The following is a 17670-nucleotide window of genomic DNA, read 5'->3' as shown; positions in this document are numbered from 1 at the left end:
ACCGAATTACGAGGCTGGTCAGACTTCCTTTTGATTTTCTTTCAAGGATCCCGAGCTGATTCCTCTCCGTGAGAATTTGTGCTCCTTGGGATAGGTTTTCCAGCCCCAGTTTGGCAGCTCTGGGCTAAATCAGCTCATGGTTTCATTTCCTGGCTGTTCTGCTCGGTGGCTCAGCAGCAGTGGAGGAGCAGGGAGTGATAACGATGCGATGATTGTTCATCCCATTTAATCAGCACTTCCCAAGGCTTTTTGCTCTCCCAGCTGCACTGCTGCCATTTCCAGCTGTTCCAGGCAGCAGGAAGGCTGCTGATCCATTTTTAACCCCCTCCTTTGTGTTCTCATTCAATTCCCATTTCCAGTGAACAACGTGGAGTTTGAAAGCAAAACAGAGGAGAAGAAAGACGTCGATGACCTGACCAAAAATGGGCCTAAACCAATCCTGCCTTACAGCTCCATGTTCATCCTCAGCCCCACAAACCCGTAAGTTCCTTTAACACCAATCATGGGCTCCAGGTGCTTCAAAGCAGTAACATGAGTGGGATTTTCATCTCTGAAAACACATTGGGACATTAAATAAAAGCTTATTTCTGTGGGTCAGATGCTGTTCTGTTAGTTTTCCTGGGCGGATAAATGATCAAGACAGGGAAAAGAAAATGCTTTGGGCAGACCCTGCTGATTTAGATCCCAAAAAGTGGGAGCACAGGTACTGCTGGGAAAAATTTTATCAGGAACAACAGGTTGAGGAATATTCCCTTACTGTTGGGAAAAGATTTCATCAGGAATAACAGGTTGAGGACTATTTAGATACCAGCAAATTCCTGCAGGTTCCTCAGCTGGAATTCCTGCTCTTTCCATGAAGTGATTTTGCATCACTGCAAACTTTGAAGTTCTGGGAAAACCTGGATGTTTTTTATTTGCCAGGGCTGGGAGTGGGATCTGCTGGGGTTGGGGCATTTCTTCCCCTCAGGCAGTGCTGCCTCCTGGGGAGCTTTGGACTCCAAGCCTGGGAATTCTGAATCTGTTCCTCTGCAGGGCTGTGGGGTTGGAATTATTGTGGCATGAAGGGCTGTGAGTCAGTATAAGCATTTTAAGGGAGGGTGTTTGGAACTTCTGGAGATCCCCTTGGAGCAGAGGCTTCTCTCTGGCTCAGGTAAACTTGTACTTGGAATTTCTCTCTGCCCAGATACCAAAGGGGAGCTTAGGTCCTTCTTTGGCAGCTGGATTGAAGAGAAGGATGAGTTCTCCTCCTGCTTTTGAGGGCTGTGCATCCTGTGCAGTCCTGGAACAAAACAAGCTCCGAGTTTTCAGATTTGACATCCAAAAAGCACCTGTGGTACCCCCAGACCCTGGCAGGCTGAACAGCATCCCAGAATCTCCTGACTGAGCTGGGAGGGACCCACCAGGGTCATTGATCTGGCTCCTGGCCCTGCACAAACACCCCAGCAATCCCATCCTGGCCATCCCACATTGTCCAAATGCTCCTGGAGCTCTGGCAGCCCTGGGACCATCATCTGGGAAGCCAAATTAGGATTATGGAGTTTGGCCTGTATGGATGGATAAGGAAATGGTATTTCCCTTATATTTGGTCTTTTTGCTGTGAAGTGACCACCGAAAATGAGCTGGGAAAGATGTGCCAAGGCAGCAGGGCTGGGTGGGGAGTGAGAGGTGCTGAGCCCAGGGCTCTGAGCTGAGGGCTGGGCTGGGCAGGCAGAGAAGCAGCAACATTTCCTTACATCCTATGGGTGCTTCTTTTCTCTGCCCTCATCCCAGTTAGGACCTTCTGAGCCTCAGAGTCCAGGATCTGGGGGTTCTTTCAGTTGCTTTGTTGTTTCAGCTTCCTCCAGCTTTCACTTCCACCCAGAGGAAAAAAAAAAAAAAAAAACTGTGCTGAAAGACCATTGGAAAACCAAAGTTCACTGGCAGAAAAAAATGTGTTACAAGCAAGCTAAGGGGGAATACCAAGACAAAGCCCAAACTCCAGGAATGTCAGCAGCTTGTTTGTCCTCTGGGCAAGGTGCAGAGCCAGCTGCATCCCCCCAGGGGTTCTGGCTGCTGAGAACAGAGCTGAGAGCCCTTTCTGGGGTCAGAAGCTTTTCCTCACTCCAGTGCTGCCATCTCCCTTCCAAGCCCTGCTGGGATCCATGACCCAGGTGCTGCCAGAGGGGAAAACAGCTCAGGGAAGCAGAAATAAATTCCTTTTTTCCCCAAGTGGCACCACCCTCTTAGAGCACACAGGGCTGTGAAGTGATTTCTCAAGCCCCACTGGCAGTTCACAAATGCTCCCACATCTCACTGCTGGTTATGAACAGTGAGGGGCTAAAAATAGGGGCTTGTTATTGCTTTGATGAATTGAGTTTGATGCAGGAATTATGGCTACAAGTGGTATTGGAAATGTTGCCTTTCACTTCTGTGGCTTCTCAGGGCACGGAGATGATCATCTTCTCTTGGCAGATTGAAAACCACAGTTAAGGGGTCCACAAAAGCACTTTTCTCCAGGTTATTTTCTATCACATTTGCTTCCCTGGTATTTGGACCTCTTTTCCACTCTGAATCCATTAGCAAGCCAAAGAAAAGGAGTATGTAAGTAGATGTGAGAAATAGACTTTAATTCTCACTGCTCAGATATTTGCTTAGAGAAAATGGGATAGAGGAGCTGAAATACATTCTCAGATAACAAAGTTGTTGGCAAGTTAAATCTATAATTTGATTCTCAGGCTAAGTCCTTTATTCAGCTGACAAATATGGTGCAAATGCAGAGCTCTGTGTGCAATTAAGGATTTGGGAATTGTGGTCAGAAGGAATTATTAGCTGCAATTTGTGAAGACTTTTGGATTGCTTAGAAATGGGAGCATTTACCATTTTCCTTGGACACAATTTGTGAATAAAAAGATTAGGTGGAAGTAATCAAATCTATTCCTGTAAAGTATTTGTGCTGTAAAGTGAGAGTTGGAGGAAAGTGCAGGCAGAGAGAGATTGGTGGGAGGAACACTCAGAGCCACAAAGGCAGATTCAGCTGAGAGTCTCAACATTTTAAAGGGATTAGTTGACACTAAAAGGATTTCAAACCTTGTTTTGAGCTCACAGGGCGTTAACCTGGCAGTTCAGAGGGAGAAGGACGGGGGAGTGCCATAAACATAATTTGCAGAATTGAGTGTGGATGCTTGAAAGGTCTCAGTGCTTTTTTGACAGATGGGTAGAGAGATAAATAGATAGAGAAATAACTAGATAGGGAGATAAAGAGATAAGGAGATGAATGGATGTTGCTGCCTTGCAGAGGGAGCAGAGATCAGTGCAAAGATGTTGAACTCCCTCTTTTATCTCTCACCACAGATCTGCTGCAGACTGGAATTTCAACCTTGTTTTTTAATTTCCTAACCATTGTTAGGAAAATTAATCCACAAACACCAGAGGTTTATGTCCAAAAAGGAGACAGAGGAGTCCTTTTACTTTATTCCAATAAAGGGAGAGGCCATGGGGCATTCCCCTGAGATCTCTCTAATTTTTGGAGGACCCAGCCTCCTTTTTATCCCAATTGCCCAGCCACATTTCCCTTCTCTCTTTCCCCATTGGCTGAGGTACTTGAGAAGTTCAGACTGAAACACCTGATTCCAAAGATTCCCCTCTAATGTACAACCCTCCCTTTTAATTTTTAATTCTTATGGAATTTAGGGGTTTTTCTTCCCCATTGTTTCTTTCATCTCTCAACATCTAATTTCATTTATCAGCAAACCTAAAGTTTATTTGTAAAAGCAAATATCTTTTTCCATTCATCAATCAGTGGAATCCTTCCTATTGTTTCTTTTATCTCCCCGTGCTGGTTTTATCTACCAGCAGACCCACTGTGATGGTGCTCACAGGGGTCCCAGGCTGAGGGAAGAGATGGAGATCTGACTCCATGTTTCAGAAGGCTGATTTATTATTTTATGATATATATGATATTAAAACTATACTAAAAGAATAGAAGAAAAGGTTTCATCAGAAGGCTAGCTAAGAATAGGACAGGAAGGAATGATAACAAAGGCAGCTGTCTCGGACTCTCTGTCCGAGCCAGCTGACTGTGATTGGCCATTAATTAGAAACAACCACATGAGACCAATCACAGACGCACCTGTTGCATTCCACAGCAGCAGATAATCATTGTTTACATTTTGTTCCTGAGGCCTCTCAGCTTCTCAGGAGGAAAAATCCCAAGGAAAGGATTTTTCACAAAAAGATGTCTGCGACAACCCGCAGCTTGTTTGTAAAGACAAATCCACTATTCCTCTCCCCATTATCACAGCTGCAATCCCAGCGGTGCTGCCCCTGCTGGGTTTGTGGCATTGTCCCCCTCTCTGTGACCCCTGGTGTGCTCCTGTCCCCGCAGGATCCGCCGCCTGTTCCACTACATCGTCAACCTGCGCTACTTCGAGATGGTGATCCTGATCGTCATCGCCCTCAGCAGCATCGCCCTGGCTGCAGAGGACCCTGTCCAGGCTGAGTCTCCCAGGAATGATGTGAGTGCCGCTCAAAATTCACAGAATCCAGGTGCTTTTCTCCTCCCAAAATGCCCAGAATCCAGGTGCTTTTCTCCTTCCAAAATTCCCAGAATTCAGGTACTTTTCTTCTCCCAAAATTCCCAGAATTCAGGTGCTTTTCTACTCCCAAAATTCAGCTACTTTTCTCCTCCCAAAATTCCCGGAATTCAGGTGATTTTCTCCTCCCAGAATTCAGGCGCATCCCTCCTCCCAAAATGCCCAGAATCCAGGTGCTTTTCTCCTCCCAAAATTCACCGAATTCAGGTGCTTTTCTCCTCCCAAAATGCCCAGAATTCAGGTGCTTTTCTCCTCCCAAAATGCCCAGAATGCAGGTGCTTTTCTCCTCCCAGAATTCAGGTGCTTTTCTCCTCCCGAAATGCCCAAAATTCAGGTGCTTTCCTCCTCCAAAAATGCCCAGAATCCGGGTGCTTTTTCTCCTCTCCAAAATTCACAGAATTTAGGTGCTTTTCTCCTCACAGAATGCCCAGAATCCAGGTGCTTTTCTCCTCCCAGCTCACAGTTGTTCCCATCTCTGCAGGTGCTGGCCATGCAGAATTAGAGCTGCCTTTGGGAACACACTCCAGTTATCTTCCACTGTCAAAATGCTCAAATTCCTGTCCCTTTCTGCTGCTTCAGCCACATCTGAGCTTGAGAGCTTGGTAATCAGGGGTTGTGTGGCTGATGTGGCAAAGCTGGCACCCCATTCCACACTGGGAAAGGCTGGATCCCAAGGACCTTGGACATCCTTAGGAAAGGATGTTCAAACGTTTCATTTGGAAATACCCCTTGTGCCTTGGTAAACCTGCCAGAAATGCAGGTGCACTGCAGCCAGCCTTGAGTGCAGTGTGACAAGGACTGGGAAAATGCTGCTTTAAATCAGATTATTCAGGTTTGTGCCTAAATTATCTGCAACCCTCCCACCAGATGATTTTTGTCCAGCAGACAGACCATTGCTGGATGAGGTATTTTGCTCCTTGCTCATGTGCAGGTTATTTCGGTGTGTGGCCTTCCCTAACACACATTTCCCTTTCCCACTTAGGCTCTGAAATACCTGGATTATATATTTACAGGAGTCTTCACCTTTGAGATGGTGATCAAGGTAAGAACTTTGCCAAGCAGGAAGATTCACCTCCTCTTTCAGATTTATTTGTGAGAAGCTGGAGCAGGACAGAGGTGGGGAGGATGGAGTTGGGAACAACTCTCACAATCAGATGCAGCAGCTCTCCTGGCTTCAATCTCATATTTTATGGAGGAAAATCAGGATATCTTTAGGAGCTGTGGCTGTGTAAGAGGATAAGCACTGGGAAGAACCAGGAACTGACAGACCTTGCTGAGACACTCCTAATTCTTCCCTTTGGAAGGAATATTAATAACAACTGATTCTTGGTTTGTCATATTTTAAAAAGCTGAGAATTTCTCTTTCTACTCAGTAGGGTGACAGGTTTTGCCAGGACTGTGGGCAGTAACTTCCCAGAGAGCACAATTCCATAAAATCAGGGTTCAGTGCTGGGGTAAGGCAGCAGTTGGGTTTTCCTGTCAGAGCAAGATGCAAAAGAGATGCAGAATAAAACCAGGATTAATGCATGTGTGTGGAAAAAATCCTAGGGAGCAGTGAGAGCTCTCATTTCTACAGCTTTTGGTTGTGATTTGTTGATTTGAGCTTCATTTTTGGGAGAGTTTTCCTGCCCGTTAGAGAGGAGCAGCTTGGCTGAGTATCTCAGCAATTTGTGAAGGGTGCTTCGATCCAGAACCTTCTCCTGCCCTTTGGCAAGGTAGATTTGGGCCATGTTTTATTAAAACTCTTCCTTTGCTGGGTTTTCTGTGCAGATGATTGACTTGGGGCTGCTGCTCCACCCTGGCTCCTACTTCCGTGACCTGTGGAACATCCTGGACTTCATTGTGGTCAGTGGGGCCCTGGTGGCTTTTGCCTTCTCGTAAGTTCATTTTCCTCCAAATTCCCAAATTCAGAGAATAAGTGACAGAGGGGGCAGGAGGCTGGCACAGGGACAGTGGCTGTGTGATGTTTGTGGCTCCATTTCTCAGTGAAATGTTCAGTTCCTGCCCTTTTTCCAAGGGGTGGGAAGAAAAGAATAAACCCAGCTAAATTTGTATTGCGGAATCTGGAAAAAATCCTCCCAGCTTCAGGCTGAGTCCATTCACTGCTCATTCAAACACAGAAGCCAAGATTTTTGTGACTCTTTGGCCAGTTCTTTTCAGGAACTCACTGTAACACTTTGTGGCAGTCCAGTGTCTCCAGTCAGTGATTGTGAGAATCTTGAATTATTTTGAGAAAACAGTTTAAGAAATCAGCTGATAACTCTGTGAACTCTTGGCAAACCCTTATTTCCAGGGTTGTGGATATTTATTCTGGCTCACAAACCTTTGCTATTTCTCTCCTTTTCTCTCCTCTCTCTGTACTTCCACTGAGTTTCACCCTTAGTGCTCCCTCCCTCAAACCCCGCTCTGTATTTAAATAACACCCTACGTTCTTCTTTCATGTCATGGAGGATTTTGAGCAACAAACACAGAGAAATAACTCCTTAAAAATGAAGATTAACTTCTCATCCGAGCCTTTTTCCTTGGAAACAACCAGAGGAAGAGCAATGCAGCTCCTTCCATCCTTCAGGAGCCGAGCTGGAGAATGGGAAGAAATTTTCCACTCGGATTGTTGTTTGCAAATCCTGTGCTGAGAAACAATGGGAGAGACCTGGAAGCAGGCAGCGGGACTTGACCACTTTAATCTTCTGCTAAATTAGCCCCGAGCAATTAGGGGAATGTTCAGCAGCCCCGCACTCACACGATGATTAGAGGAGAGGAAATTGTTTCGCTTGCTAAAGAGAATTAGCAGCTAATGAGAAAAGCATCCACCTTTGTCAGGGAGCCGCGGAGCGTGCCTGGGCTGCTTTAGACTGGCAGAAATTTTTAAAGCAGAGCCAAATCCCTGCTCCTCTCTCAGCTCTGCAAAAAAAAAAAAAAAATTGCACAAAATGTTGCCTTTCTGGTAAAATATTCCTCAGCAGTTTTTTGTTTTCTGAGCTGTCAAAATTGCTGTCGCATCCAGGCTGTGAGATTTGTGGTTTAGATCTGCTTTTCTTCAGTGCAAATACAAATAAATATACAAATACAAGTAAATACAAACAAACCCTCTAAGTTAAATTGGCCAAAAAGTGGATGGACAGGATTGATATTTTAGGTGTGATTTTTGGGGATATTGAAAGCTGGGCTGTGCCTGATCCTTCACCAAATTAGTCAGGTCTTGGAGAAAATAATATCCAACATACTGTTTTCAAAGGGATGCTGCTCTCCTCCCTTTAAACATTTTGTCCCTCATTAAAAATCTGATTTTTGGAGGAGCTGACTGCTCTGTCCTAAGCAAAATTCTCTTGGTGAATGTCCTGCTCACCTAAAATTTAATAGCCAAACCCAAGCTGCTTTTTAAGCTTGACTAGACATGTGTGGGGTTTTATTTCCCTGCACATGAAATATATCTGTGGAACATCTTTCAGAACTAGACTGACTTAAGCCAGCCTGAGTTAATCAAAAATTTAACTTAAAAAAGCCATGTAGCAGCATTAGAATTTAACAAAGCTCCTCTGAGTTGAAGAGAGGTAGAGAAGTAAAATAATCACAAAAAACAACACAATCCAGACTCTGGGGGTCCATGAGAATTTTCCCTTTTGCATCAGGAATTCAAACTTCCAAGACTGATGGGAGAAGGGGCATTTTGGGAGCCCTTCAGAGCAGCTCCCTGTGCTGTGAGAACAAATCTCAGGCTCTGCCTTTAAAACATCTTCTCTTTGAACACCATCTTCTTTTGAGGGAGATTTTCCTTGCTCGAGTTATGCATTAAAATGAATAATTTTTAATCTTTCCGAGGCTTTTCATGCTCAGGTTTTCTTCTGTTGCTGATGTTGGGCCATGAATATCTAACAGCACCTCATCAGCCTCTAAATAAATTACTTCTACATCCCCTGCCTGTGCTTTATAATAGGTGCCCCAAGCTGCTTTTATTTTCCACTGTGAGTGAGTCTTGAGCAGGGTTTTACAGCCAGGGACTGCATAAACCCTGCCTAGTTACTGTCTCCCAGATTAAAGTCAGACAAGCTTATTTGTGAGAGTCAGGAAAATTTGAATTTCTTCTGTGATTTTTCTGCTTTCTGTAAGCCCTGCTCCTCATCCCTGTTCCAGTAGGCAGCATCCAATCCAGGGAATGCCTGCAGCCTCCCTGCTGGAGCCCAAAAGCTGGAAAATCACTCATTCCTAGGAAAGGACTTCTGTCTGTTCCAGTTCTGAGTCCTGACAGGGTGGAGAGCCAGGGCTTGGGCCCAGCTCCTGGTCTGGTTAAACCAGATGGACACACAGAGCCAGCTGAATGTCGATAATCCCAAAAAGGAGCTCCTGGAGTCTCTTTGTTGTTCGATCAGTTGGGTTTTTCCAGCAAATCCTACAGCCCTGTCACCCTCCTCAGTGTCACTAAAAATGGTATTTAATGTGGCTGTCACCACTTTGTTTGCAAGAACCCACAACTGCCACATGCAAGGTGGGATTTAATTCATCTTTTTGACCTCCTGGCTGTCCACTGAAAGTGATGTGAACCAACTTCTTGCTGAATTAATCCATCCCTAAAAACCTGGGAATAACAGAGCTCCCTGGAACGCTCCCATCTGCAATATTGCAGCAGCCTGTGTTAATTTAAGCATTTGAGATGGTATCAGCCACTGGTACAAGATTGATAAAATCCCGCTCTCAAAGCAGCTGTGGGTTTTCTTTCTGCCTGCAGCTCTTTAGAAGCAGCTCTGTGGTTAGAAAAATAAAAAATAAATTTCAAACAACACCCCCGGAGTGATGCTGGGAACAATAATATGATGCTGATAATAATAAACTAATGTCTTCCATTCAGCAAAGCATTTCAAAGAGAAATCCCTTTCTTTTTCTGGAGATAAACATGCCACAAACACCCAGACATGTTTGAGTCCTTAGGGAAATGGAAGCAAACAAAAAACCCATGGAAGCTTGTCACCAAAATCTCTCAGCCCCAGGTGCAGAATGTACTTGGGAGGAACAGCTGAGGGAGAGCAGCAAAGATTTGGCCTGGAAAAAATTGGAACAGAAACGCCCAGAATTTTGGGATGCTCTTGGAAAAAAACAAATAATTGAGGTTATCCCTCCCAAAGTGGGAGAGAAGAGATGTGGAGGTGTTTTTCCCAGTGGAAGGGCTGATCCAGCAGGGAATGTGTATTGTATTTGCAGGGACAGGGAGGAATGATGAATCTGACTCCATGTTCTCAGAAGGCTAATTTAGTATTTTATGATTTTATGATACTAGATTATATTAAAGAATACTATACTGAACTATACTAAAGAATACAGAAAGGATTCTTACTGAATGCTAAAAAGATAATAATGAAAACTCATGACTCAGCTTGGCCCTGATTGGCCAAAGAGTGAAAACAACTCCCAGCAGAATCCAATGGAACAATCACCTGTGGGTAAACAATCTCCAAACACATTCCACATGAGCACAACACAGGAGAAGCAAATGAGATAAGAATTGTTTTCCTTTTCTCTGAGGCTTCTCAGCTTCCCAGGAGAAAAATCCTGGGCAAAGGGATTTTTCAGAGAATGTGAATGTGACAAATGTGGGATTTCTTTGCTGAGCCCTCCCTTCCCCACTGGTTTATCCTGTGGGCTTGGTGGGAGTGGGCCAGGGGCTGGGGGATCTCTCTGATGTTTCTGTTTGTCATTGACTCTGCTCTTTCTTTGTCTTCTCCTCGCTGGAATCTCTCTCTAGGAGTTTCATGGGGTAATATGTTCTTCCTGTCTCTTGCTGCTCTGTTTTGCCTGTCCAACCTGTGTCCACACACTTTGCCACTGTGGAGACAACCCAGCCATGTTCCACCCATCCCATCGACCCCTCTGTCCCTTTACTGCTCATTATCCAGTGAAATGTATTATTTTAACTCATCCATCCTGATTTTCCTTCAGCAGAGATAGGAACAGACTAGAAATCCAAGCCAGGGAGTCAAAAAAACCCACATGGAGATATATCTGTACCAACAAGATTTGAGGGGCTGACTCAGTGGGCACTGAGGGGTGAGGTACAATTCATGAAAATCTTAATAACCAGGTTTAAAGAAGAATTTTGAGTCTCTTTTAGAGGATTTCACCTCCAAACAGTCAAGCTGGAAGCTCCAGGTCTCATTTAGTGCAGTGTGACCCAGCTGAGATCCAGGCTCTGATATTGGGGAAAGTCTCTGCCATGAAAACAGAGCTCAGGAAGCTTTTTGCAAGGCTGATATGTGAAGAAGGAGGTTCCAAACATTGTATTTAACCCTGTGCAAGCGGCACCTTTGCTGTCAGTGCAGAGCTGTGTCCTCTGCCCCCACATTCCAGGAGCTCCAGGAGGATCCTCCACAGTGAGGAGAAGGATGCCAAGAAAAGCCTTCGATGGGGTCCAGGAAATTTGGCACTTGGTTCTCTCCTCTCTCTAGGAAAGCAGAGGATTTAGGGCAGAATGAGGGTGCCTTTGTGCTTGGGCAGGGTGGGGTGACCTCCTTTACTCTTCCAGGGAAGAATTCACTCTGCCAGGAGGATTCCAGGCAATCACAGAAGGCAGAGGCTCCACCTCACCCTGAATTTTTGATGCCCTGACTCTGAGGGGTCCATGTCACCTGAAATCAGAGCTGCTGGCAGCAGCAACAGGAACAAGCAGCTTCCATTTGAAAGGACCACTGAATTTTTAAAGGCTCTTTTATTTATTAAAGGGAGAAAAGGCGCTGCAAAGCTCTTTTAAAAAATTCTTAATGTTTTAAATAAACATGCAGCAAACTGACACAGAAAACAACAACAAAACAGCACTGGCCTAATGCACCCAAAATTGATCTAATGCAATTTTTTTGGTGGTATTCTCTTTTTTTTCTTCTTTTTATTTTTTGCTGTCTGCCTTTATCCTATGCTTCTCTTAACTCTTATTCAAGATTCAGCTCTCCTGAATGTTGCAGTTGTTATTCTGCAGTCAATTAAAACCTCGTCCTTCCATGACAATTTATTTTTGTTGTGAGGAATATTCAGGTCAGATGTGTGCTTGGATACACCTTTTGACTGAGTCCCAGCTCCATCTGGACCTTTTATTTTTTGGGACATCTGGCTTTGTATGAAAGCAGGGAAAAAACCCCAATATTGGCAGAGAGGGTTTTAAAAACACCCAAACCCAACCCTGAGGGTTTTAGTTGACAGAAGAGTTGCAGATGATCCTTTTAATTAAAATACAATTTGTGTCACTCTGGGTCAGAGCACCAGGAAAAGCTTTTCCTATAGCAGGGACCTTACTGTGACAAGAAATGGGAATTTTTTTTTTCCTCAGGATTCTCTATATGGCTCAGAGCATAAATCCCATTAAGATTTAATTGGCTCACGCTCTTTATTTGCTTAAGTGCCTGAATGGAAAAAATCAGTCAGCCCTTCTTAGTGTCCTCTGCTGAGGCAGAAGGAATTCTGTGTGACTGGAGCTGTCTGCCCTCCACCTCTGAGCTCACTCATCCGTGCCTCTCCCATTCCAGGGAAAAGCAGGAGCCAGGATTTGCTCTGCCCCACGTCTCTTTAACCTTCCTGGAAATATTAAACCCACAGAAATTCTTCCTTCAGGCGTGGAGCCTGCTCTGGGAGAGCAGAGCAGGGAAATGTCTCTGTTCTCATTTGCACGAGGCCTCGTTAGTGCAGTTGTTAATTGGCACAATAGCAGTGTGGTAATTGGGGTCTCCTGGAGTCAGGAGAAAGCACCACCTGGGAATGTTCTGGGGTTCTGAGTGAGCCCAGGAGAGCAGAGCTGAGCTTTGCAGTGTGGGCAGTGTGACCCAGCTGGGATCCAGGCTCTGACACTGGGGAAAGTCTCTGCCATGAAAACAGAGCTCAGGGAGCTTTTTGCAGGGCTGATTTGTGGAGAAGGAGGTTCCAAACATTGTATTTAACCCTGTGCAAGCGGCAGCTTTGCTGTCAGTGCAGAGCTGTGTCCTCTGTCCCCACATTCCAGGAGCTCCTGGGGGATCCTCCACAGCGAGGAGAAGGATGCCCAGAAAAGCCTTTGATGGGGTCCAGGAAATTTGGCACTTGATTCTTCTCTCTAGGAAAGCAGAGGGTTTCTCTTCTCTCTAGGAAGGCTGGAGGTGCTGATGGGCACAGCAGAAGCATGGCTGTGCCTGGTGGGGATGGAGCAGAGCTCTGGGCTCACTGTCCCCATGTCCCACCCCTTCCCTTCCTGCTGCCCCAAGGTGCCACATGGCCCCAAAGGGTCTCCCCTTCACTCCTCCCTCAGCCCTGCCCTCCTCAGCTCCCACCTCCCCTGGCTGTCCCCAGGAGCAGGGCAGGATTGGCCTGGCCTGGCAGAGGGGACAGCCCAGGGGATGGGGTGGGATCTGGGGACAGGTGGGATCTGCTGGGGCATCTCCTTGGCCATGACCCCATTTCCCCTTTTGCTTCCCTGCTGCCATTCCCATCCTCCTGGAGAGGCTGAACAAACTCTTCTGCAGCCAGGGCACTGCTGAGAGTCACACCAGGGAGCTGCAGGTCAGCTGGTGGCTCATGGAGGTGACCATGGCAGGGACACTGAGCTGAAAGCAAATCTGCAAAGCCAAGCTTAGGCCAGACCTTCAGCTCTGCTAAAACCTGACGAGAAAGGCAGAAAAAACTCTGCTGGCAGTGCCTGTTTCACGTAGAGTAGATCAAAGATCTCTAATGAGAATCAAATATTCTTTTAAAAAATATTTAATAGTTATTTTGTGGCTTTTAAGCAGTCCTGTAGCTCTGGGAGTAAATCCAATGCCTGGGTTTAGAGTCATGTCAATGCTCAAGGTCCAGCTGGGATGGATTAAAATGGCCCTAAAAGAGCCCTGCAGGATGAGAGAGGGAGAAGATAGGGACCTGTTCCTGCTGTTCCCCCTCTCTTCCCCTTCTACCACATCTTGTGGAAAGGAAATTTCTCCTCAAGTTATACATGGTGGGATACAACCCACAGCCCTCCAAAAATTCCCGTGTGTCCCTCTTACTGCATTTCCAGACACCTGCAATGCCTGGGAAGGGGGCAAAGGGACTGGAGCTGAGGCAGGGTTGTGGGTTTGGGTTGGAGGTTCTGGTCCAGCCTTACTATTGAGTAATATGGGGTTAGCAGTGAGTTCTTCATCCTTTGGAAGTGGATGGATTTCCAAAAATTCCCTTTCCAGGGCTGAGCAGGCTCAGCGAGCCCCAAAACTGGGTGGTTTCCTCCACTCTTGGTGCTCCTCCCTCAGCACAGGATGTGGGCCAAGGAGGGGGAAGCTTTGCAGTCCTTCCCAAACCTCTGTGGGTCTCTCGTGCCTCTCGTACTTCCATTATTTCCCTCTTGGAGAAGAGGAATGTCCAGAATAGGTGTGTCAGCATCTGTCCCACATGTTCTTCATTCCCACCTGTGTTCCCTCAACACAGTCCCAGACCCAAATCTCTAGCCATGAATAAAACTGTTCCAGATTTCCATCGCATTTTCCACTCCATATGAAACAAAGGGAATGTTGTTGTTTTGCCATGGGGTTGGAAGAAGATGTTCCTGTTGTCTCCTTGTGTTTCTTTATTTTGGAAATGCACGAGGAAAGGAGCTCTGTCCTTGCCCTAAAACCCCTCTTGATATTAACAAGAGGAACGTTCTCGACCTTGCACTCGGTTTTAACAAAACTAAAACCCCAAAAGTGACTGACAGCACCTGCATGCCTGAGTGGGGAGCTGCCCCAGCACTGTTCCAGGCATGTAATATATTGCCATATTACATGTTCCTGCATGGGATTGGTGGCATGTCCTCCACGGGAGACTCAGGGATGAGGGAACAGGCTCTGACCCCCAGGAGAGCTCTGTCCCTCATCAGGAAGGCTCCCAAACCCTCTTGGCACAATGTTCTTGCCAGAGAAGTGCATGGAGAAACACCCCGGCCTCATCCAGAAACATCCCTGGCCTCACCCAGAAACAGCCCCTGCCTCATCCAGCTGGGAGGGAAGAGCCTCATGTGGCTTTGTCCCTTTTCCTGCTGGGAATGGGATGGAGGAGCTGAGCCTCCTGTCCTGGTGCTGCTGCCCTGGCTGGGAGCATTGTCCAGGTGTGGGGCAGGAGGGGCCCCAGGTCCTGGTGAGTGGCTGGGAGGTGACAAAGCCTGGCCAGCACGTGTGGCTGAGCCCTGCCAGGACCCTGTCCTGCCCCAGCCTTCTCCTCTGTGCTGCTGGAGACATCCCAGGTGAGGTTGGGTCGTCCTGCCTGCAGCGCTGGTGAGGATGGACACAAAACCTGTCAAAACATCCCCAAACCCAACCAGTTCCACCACCAAAGCCACCCTGGATACCCACAAATATCCCAGTGAGTGGCCTGGGGAGCAAACAATTCCCTCTGTTGTTCTTGTGCCTTTTTCTCCCTTGCAGAGGAACCAAAGGCAAGGACATCAACACCATCAAGTCCCTGCGAGTCCTGCGTGTGCTCAGGCCTCTGAAGACCATAAAACGGCTGCCAAAACTAAAGGTTAGAAAATAACCCAAATTCTTCCCTATTTTTCCTTCTCTGGAGGTTTCTGGCTGGTCTGAGTGGAAGCTGGTGGACCCCACTTAATCCAAGTTGTTTCTGTTGCTTTTATTTCATTGCAATGAATCTTTTTGCCAGATGAGCACAAAGAGCTGGGCAGATGTTGGGCAAATGTCAAGCACTTGGGTGCTTTTGCAAACATCCTGGATAATGTTGGAGATTCTTGTGAATCCACATGAAAATAAAACCTCTACAAATAGAAAAAAAAAAAAGCAAATAAATTAAATTACAGTTCATAAGCGGGATGGTCTTCGACGTGATAAAGGAGAAAATGGGTTTGGAAGGGTTTGGCTTTCCCTAGAGAATTTAACATGAATATTGCAAGATTTTCCACAGGCTGTGCAAAGAGATTTGTCATTGCTATAGGAGAAGCTTTAATTTATTCATCTTTCTATTAAAGAATACATAGTTCAGGGGTTTATCCCTAGGGCACTGATCTAAAAAACAAAATAAATTTAATTGCCTGGGATTACTCATCCAGCACCAACAATTTGAGGTACAGCCAGGCCCTGCAAAGAGAGAATGGAAGGAGTTAACAAAACTCAATAATTTCTGAGGTTTAGGGACTCTTCAATACCTTTTGTGGGCTGTTTTCTGTGAGAGCTGAGGAAAAAGCAATGAATTATTTGGAAGGGGGAAAATGTGTTTGACAATTTCTGTTTTCACATCAAAATAAGGGTCAGCTGTTCTGTAGATTTGCTTTTGTCTGAGCCCACTATTCATGCTTAAATAATTTTAATTTTATGCTCGCTAAATTTATCTAAAAAGGAACATTAATGTTGAACCATGTAGAAATTTCATGTAGGATTTCTGGGCTGATCAGAGGGATTTCCATTAGGATTTCACAGCCAATCAGAGAGATTTCCATCAGGATTTCTGGGTTGATCTGAGGGATTTCCATTAGGATTTCTGGGTTGATCAGAGGGATTTCCATCAGGATTTCTGGGTTGATCAGAGGGATTTCCATCAGGATTTCAGGGCTGATCAGAGATTTCCATCAGGATTTCTGGGTTGATCAGAGGGATTTCCATTAGGATTTCACAGCCAATCAGAGGAATTTCCATCAGGATTTCTGGGTTGATCAGAGGGATTTCCATCAGGATTTCAGGGCTGATCAGAGATTTCCATCAGGATTTCTGGGATGATCAGAGGGATTTCCATCAGGATTTCAGGGCTGATCAGAGATTTCCATCAGATTTCTGGGATGATCAGAGGGATTTCCATCAGGATTTCGGGGCTGATCAGATATTTCCATCAGGATTTCTGGGTTCATAGGAGGGATTTCCATTAGGATTTCGGGGCTGATCAGAGGGATTTCCATCAGGATTTCGGGGTTCATCAGAGGGATTTCCATCAAGATTTCGGGGTTCATCAGAGGGATTTCCATCAGGATTTCGGGGCTGATCAGAGGGATTTCCATTAGGATTTCTGGGCTGGTCTGACAGATTTCCATCAGGACTTCTGGGCAGATCAGAGAGATTTCCATCAGGATTTCTGGGTTGATCAGAGGGATTTCCATCAGGATTCCTAGGTTGGCTTTCCTGGTTTCAAAAGACAGGTGTCTGCTGAAGAAAGCAGGAGCCTCTCTTGAAATGGAAAATGTAAACCCCCTCCCCCTAATTGTTATAATTTTGAAATTAAGGGGCTCTCAGGTAAAAATACGGGAGTAAGATAAACAGTTATTTAGTAGGAAAATTAAAATAAAAATGCAGTAATTCAAAACAACAACAAAACAAACCACTGCCAGAACAGGCCGTGACACGCTGTGTGTCAGGGTGGTGGCACAGTCCCATTCAGTGGTGGCAGCAGCTGTGGTTCTGCTGGAGCAGGGATCCTGCACAAGGGGGGAGTTTTCCTCTGCAGCTCCAGGGCTGCTGCAGATGGGCCTGGGCTCCCTCTGGCAATGCAGGGCAGCAGAAAGCTGCTCCTCTGGCAATGCAGTGGGCAAAGGCTGCTGTGCTGTTCCAGTCCTCAGATTATATCCAGGTAGGAATGCTTGGCTCCTCCCTCTGGGCAGAGCATCTCCCAATGGGATGCTGGAATTTTATCAGCCATGCAGGGACATTTAATGGCCCATTAACAACAGATTCCTTCCCTCCCTCCTGGAGGGAGAATGGGTCCTGGAAGAGATAAAGAAAAGTGCCCCACCTGGTTTTAAGGGCTGACCCATTAGCAGAAAATAACAATAGAATTGAGACCTCCAGGTCTCACATTTGCAACCTAAGACAGTTGCATCAGGAGTAATTCTGTGAATGATTCACTTCCATTCAGAGGAACAGAAGCAGGATTGTACAAACCCTGTGCTCGGGCAGGGACTGCTCAATTTCTGATATTATGACAAACTTCTGACTAAAATGAAACTGCAAAAAAATGAAACTGCAAATTACTTGTAATGAATCAGGGCCTCATACCCACGTAGGAAATGGATTTGAAGAGTTCTTTGCAGGGAATTTGGGAGTGCACATGCTGACTACATTAGTCACACCTCATTTTGACAGACAGCTCTTTATAAAAATATTTATTCAAAGCATTTGGTTGTTTTGTTTCTGGTATTTTTTCCTAATTATTC

At 45.8% G+C, this 17670-nt stretch overlaps 1 protein-coding gene across 1 annotated transcript in view; it reads left to right on the top strand.

Annotated features, from left to right (window-relative positions):
• The window catches only part of LOC115910801 (voltage-dependent N-type calcium channel subunit alpha-1B-like), a 328893-nt gene that overhangs the window by 248552 nt on the left and 62671 nt on the right, over positions 1-17670 (top strand). Inside the window, 5 exon segments of the mRNA XM_030961242.1 lie at positions 360-480; positions 4364-4493; positions 5554-5613; positions 6342-6448; positions 14945-15041. Coding sequence (XP_030817102.1) covers positions 360-480; positions 4364-4493; positions 5554-5613; positions 6342-6448; positions 14945-15041 — 515 coding nt within the window.

The sequence above is a fragment of the Camarhynchus parvulus genome, chromosome 17 (assembly GCF_901933205.1).
Source record: "Camarhynchus parvulus chromosome 17, STF_HiC, whole genome shotgun sequence".
NCBI classification, from domain to species: Eukaryota; Metazoa; Chordata; class Aves; order Passeriformes; family Thraupidae; genus Camarhynchus; species Camarhynchus parvulus.
The sequence above is the reverse complement of the archived record's forward strand: the minus strand, read 5'-3'. Positions and strand labels throughout refer to the sequence as shown.